At 37.6% G+C, this 5,849-nt stretch overlaps 1 protein-coding gene across 1 annotated transcript in view; it reads left to right on the top strand.

Annotated features, from left to right (window-relative positions):
* The window catches only part of LOC103601252 (zinc finger MYM-type protein 6-like), a 27,595-nt gene that overhangs the window by 19,866 nt on the left and 1,880 nt on the right, over positions 1-5,849 (top strand). Inside the window, exons 7-9 of the mRNA XM_008585640.1 lie at positions 379-526; positions 1,935-2,075; positions 2,772-2,809. Coding sequence (XP_008583862.1) covers positions 379-526; positions 1,935-2,075; positions 2,772-2,809 — 327 coding nt within the window. The remainder of the gene's footprint in view (positions 1-378; positions 527-1,934; positions 2,076-2,771; positions 2,810-5,849) is intronic.

Here is a 5,849-nt window from a genome sequence, read left to right as displayed (position 1 = left end):
GCGCCCGTACCGGACCGGGACCAGCAACGGGATCGCAACCCTCAGTGTTGCACCCGCACCTCGCTCAGCCAGTGAGCGGGAACCGGTCTGTATGTGGGATCCGAACCCTTGGCGGGAGCGCCACCGTACTCCCAAGCGGTGCACTGTAGCAGTGCGCCACCGGGCCGGCCCAGAAGAGCAACTCTTATATTCTCTTGATGTAGTGCATCTATATGAAACAAATGGTTAAATATATATATTTTAAAATAGGAACCTTACATTTTATAGTCCCAACCGATTCATATATCCTGTTTCATATTGCCTCTGGTTTTATGATGGATGTTATCTTTTGATTATTTTATAGTTTTAAGCCTATCTTTTCTTACATTTCTTTCTCAGATGGCCAAGTGTGATGGTTGTAAACGACAGGGTAAGCTAAGTGAGTCCATAAAGTGGCGAGGCAACGTCAAACATTTCTGTAACCTGTTTTGTGTCTTGGAGTTTTGTCATCAGCAAATTAAGAATGAACCTCATTCACAAAATAAAGGTAGAATTAAACTTGGATGATGGGATCTTTATGTCAATGCTAGAATACACAAGCATTCTTCAAAAAGTTTGTGGAAAAATAAAATTAAAAGATAATATAAATCTTTCCATGAACTATTTGAAGACCCCTTGTACTATCAGCACACACAGTTAGTTGTAAATAATATAATAAAAACAAAATTTCACTGGATTCAAATAGCCTGAATTTCCTTAAATTTTTCTTTAAGAATCCTCAAAGATTGCCACTGAGGAAAAATTAATTCTAATGCTTTTTGCTCTACTATTCAAAGACACCAAGAAATCAATAAATGTGTAAGTACTAATTTTTGTAGGGAAATTAGATTTATTGCTTTTGATTGAAATTATCTGTGCATAAATACGTGACACTAAGGCATATATACTATTTAGTTAATAAACTAGAAATAAAAATAGAAAATCAGGACAAACAAAGAGAAAAGATAAAAGTATGTTAACATAGTTGCTGTGACTGGCATAAGATTTGACCCAGAGCTTGCTTATAGCCAAGGAAGTAGAACAACACATTAATTATGTCAGAAAAAATAAAGTAGACCAGTTCTTCATGGGAAATAAAGTTTTTCCTGGCTAAGAATAAAATAAGTAGGATGGCTCATGTGGTCAGAATATCCAGGTGAATAGATAGATATGTGGCATGTTCTTAAAGTAGCTCCCCTAAGTAGCACTTTTTGAGTGTTAGATTAAAAACACTTTATACTATGTTCTCTTATCAAAGCCTGGAGTGCTGCCTAATTGACAGAATCCACAGGCTTTGGCTCCTTATAGTCTGGCCCTTGCATATCTCTGCAGTCTTATTAATCATCACCTTGATTATGTATGCCTTGTGCTAATCTTCTGTGTTAGCCATCCACTCCTTGGGACTAGTCAGGATAGTGGTAGAATATTCATTTTATAATGTGGGTTAAGAAAACCAGTGTTATTGGATAGCTTCCTCATCAACTTATTTTTAAAATTGTCATGTTCAGCTTTTATTTGAAGCAAACTTAGGTATAAGAGTTTCAATATTCAGTAATAGAACAGCCCAGTTAATCCTGACGCTAATACCTGTGTTTTTACCTGTTAAATGTCATTTGGGGTTTATAATTTTATAGAATCGGGCTCTCTTTAAGCCCTAATGAATCTGACTAGAATCACCTAACCTGACATTATATAGAATTAGATATTTGCATTGCTCCTTAATTTTTTTTTGGCGGCTGGCTGGTCTGGGGATCTGAACCCTTGACCTTAGTGTTATAACACTGTGCTCTAACCAAGCGAGCTAACCAGTCAGGCCTTCATTGCTCCATGAAAACCTAGTTGTTAAATATGTTTTTCTGTGTGTGTGTGACTCTTTTGTTTACACCAGTTCTTACCTATTTGTTTATTTTAATCAGTAAATATTTCTAAGGTGCAAACTGCTTTGAAGGAGCTTCCTTCTACAAGGACGGATACGACACCAGTTATAACCAATGTGGTGTCACTGGCAAAAATACCTGCTGCCCAGCCCACAAGGAACACTAACAGTGTTTTAAAAGGTATGAATTGATATAAAGGCATTTGGCTAGACTGTAGAGGTGAGTGCTGTCTAGCCTAAGTAGTTCTTATTAGTAATATCTTTCATTACATTATATAAGGAAACATGTCCCTATTTCTCTGAGGGAAGTGGGTAGCAAGCAGGGTGGCATGGATGGAAAAAGAAGTGGTATGTGTAGTTTATTTTTTTAAGAACCCAAATTATTTTATTTATTATTTATTTATTTGTTTATTTATGTCTTTTTTCGTGTCCGGCAACGGATTGCAACCCTCAGTGTCGCACCCGTACTGGACCTGGACCGGGACCGGCAACGGGATCGCAACCCTCGGTGTTGCGCCCGCACCTCGCTCAGCCAGTGAGCGGGAACCGGTCTGTATGTGGGATCCGAACCCTCAGCGGGAGCACTGCTGCGCTCCCAAGCTGCGCACTGTAGCAGTGCGCCACCGGGCTGGCCCCCAAATTATTTTATTATACCTGCTCCTTTACCACCAGAGATTCTAATACAGTAGGATGGAGGTGGGGCCTGGGAATCCTTACCTTTACTAAGCAGATATTGATGCAGTTTCCTTGGAACATTTTTTCAAGAAATTCTGGTCTAGACTGTAGCCCACTTTAGTGAGAGGAAAGTAACTTCTTGGTTTCAATGTTTACTTCTGTGTATTCTGGGGATAATAATGTATGTTTTTATTTACAACAGGTGCAGCTACTAAAGGGGCAGCAAAGATCATTGAAGATGTAAGTTTTATTGCTAATATTTTTCTTGGTAATGTCACTTGTTTATTTTCATTTTGGATGTAGTTTTCTAATGTACACCTGAGTACTTTTCTATTTGCAACTTAGTCTTAAAAAAAAGTGGAGTAAGGGGCCGGCCCATGGCTCACTCGGGAGAGTGCGGTGCTGATAACACCAAGGCCCCGGGTGCGGATCCCATATAGGGATGGCCGGTTGGCTCACTGGGAGAGCGTGATGCTGACAACGCCAAGTCAAGGGTTAAGATCCCCTTACCGGGCATCTTTTAAAAAAAAAAAAAAAAAGTGGAGTAAGGGGCCGGCCCATGGCTCACTCGGGAGAGTGCGGTGCTGATAACACCAAGGCCCCGGGTGCGGATCCCATATAGGGATGGCCGGTTGGCTCACTGGGAGAGCGTGATGCTGACAACGCCAAGTCAAGGGTTAAGATCCCCTTACCGGGCATCTTTTAAAAAAAAAAAAAAAAAGTGGAGTAAGGGGCCGGCCCATGGCTCACTCGGGAGAGTGCGGTGCTGATAACACCAAGGCCCCGGGTGCGGATCCCATATAGGGATGGCCGGTTGGCTCACTGGGAGAGCGTGATGCTGACAACGCCAAGTCAAGGGTTAAGATCCCCTTTCCGGTTATTTTTTAAAAAAAAAAAAAAAAAAAAAAGTGGAGTAATATATTGTGCACTAACTTTTGTTTTGAATCTTACAGTTTGACCCTAGATCATTAGTAAGATTGATTTATCTTATTATTTGTGTTCACGTTCCTTAATTTATTTAAATACTTGTTAATACCATCTGGTTGCTTAATTTTCTCTTTTACTACATTCAAGTATTTTCCTTTCAGACTAGAGAGGCTTTTGAAAGTATAGTGTAATGTTGTTTTATGCAACTTTGAATTATGTGAGGCTGAAAACAGTGCAAAGTGAAAATATATTTAAACTCTTATTTTATGTCTCAAATTTTAAATATTGTGAAACTTTCTAAAATAATAAAAAGTTTTTCAAGAAATGCATAATTTCAAATCTGACAGGCAGAAAGGATTTAAGCTATGTCATTGTTGCCCTGTGTCACTGTCACTTTAGCAGGAAAACACAATTCCCATCATCCTTTATCAGTATCACATGATACTGTGTCAGATCTTGGGTTAATGTTTTTGGTTACTGTTGTGCTGCTATCTTAACATTTACTCTTGATATAATTAAAAATCTTTTTTATATAACAGTGTCATTCAGTTGTTCATTAAGTGGTAGTGCTGGTGCTATAGAAATGTGCCCCAAATCCAGTAACTTTGGAACAAAAGTTATATGTGACAAAAAAATCTATGAAGATGACCAAACCACTGCTATGATATCTCATGCCGTTAATTTAGGAGCGTGTACCCTGCAGAATAGTAGAGGTAATGCTCAAAAAACGAAAAGTAGCATTAAATCAGGTATACCCCTTAGTTCACAAAAGTTATCTTATAACCAGACAAGGATAATGGGATAAATGGAAATAATTCCGGCACTATGGCTGCAAGAACAGTGCTGTCATAATGTGCCCCTAAGGCCAAGCTATCATCTGTGTTAAGGCAAGAAGTATTTTTGATGATTTGAAAGCAGATGACAGGGAGACAAAGATTTACTCCAAGTCATGGCTTGCTTTCCAATTTTAAGGCACACTAAGGTTTTAAGAATATAATAATGAGCAGGCAAGCCATATCTACTAACTCTGAAGCTATCAAAACATTTCAGCTTTAACATAATTTAAAGAGGCATTAGCTTAGAAAACCACATAACACCTGCTAATAAAGAATCTGTGAAAGTGGCACAGAAGGTAAATCTGCACAAGGTTGATAGAGGGGTTGTTGAAACTTTCCTTGGGTTGTCCTCCATGGATTAACAAAGGAAGACTTGCTAGATTTAGAAAAACAAAGGCAGCAGGATGTGGACCTTGGCAATTAGCCTTGACCTTCCAGGACAACTAACAACAAAGTGACTGGCATAGGCTTTTGACCATATTTCAGCAGCAATTACTATTTTTGAGGATGATCCAAATGTAGACTGCTGTTCCATGGTGGCAAGGCAAAAGATAGAAAATGTATCTGTATTTCAAGAAATCCTCAGTGAAAAAAAAAAAGAAAAAATTCAAACCATGTCAGATTGATTCTTTAGTAAAAAAAGTCTTCCAGCGAAGCGGACCCACCTTCATCAGAATGTGGAGAGATAGCTTATCCTAATTTAGTATCTTTTAACCCTCCCATTATCTGTGTTGTTGGATGATGATAATAATAATTTCTAGTTATAATTATTTTCAGGCAGTATACCGTATTAGTTAATGTAATGTCATTAAGCTAATTTTGTATTTATTTGTATATTATGTATTGTGCATTAAATTATATTTTAAAATTACATGATTAATAAATCACTGTGTTGTAAAATTAATTATTACATTATTAACCACACAATTGTATAATTAATATACTAATTTAATGTATTATATTATATATTAATAAGCATTATTAACATGTATTTATGAAAACATTCTATATTGGTTATAGATTCATGTACTCTAAGAATGCATCCCTCCTCTACATTATATGTATAAGACAGTTAGTCTTAACTTATGCTAGTTTCACATTATTCAGGTTTTTTCAGGAACATATACCTCATATTTAATGTGGCTGCCCTATATATGTTTTCTCCATTTGGAGTATTTCCATAATTCACCAGTCATTTAGACTGTATTACAGAATAGCTCTGATTGATGTTTTCAGTTTAGTCTATAAAAATTATAATAATAAATAATGTAGTGATCATGTTATATAAGAAAAAACCCCTGACAGTTTTAGAATCTTTTCTTTGTTTTTCTGAGGACTTCAGTGTGAATCTCCCTTAAGTTATTTAAATGGTCTCAAATTTGGGGGAAAGGTGAAAAATAAAGTATGAAGAAGAAAATCTACTGCAAAAATCAGCAAACTTTGGGCCGGCCCGGTGGCGCACTGGATAAGTGCGCCGCTTGGGAAGCGCGGCGGCGCTCCCGTCCGAGGGTTCGGAT

This window comes from Galeopterus variegatus, unplaced genomic scaffold (assembly GCF_000696425.1).
Source record: "Galeopterus variegatus unplaced genomic scaffold, G_variegatus-3.0.2 Scaffold106, whole genome shotgun sequence".
NCBI lineage: Eukaryota > Metazoa > Chordata > Mammalia > Dermoptera > Cynocephalidae > Galeopterus > Galeopterus variegatus.
Note: the sequence above shows the minus strand (reverse complement) of the source record. Positions and strands in the feature narration are given on the sequence as shown.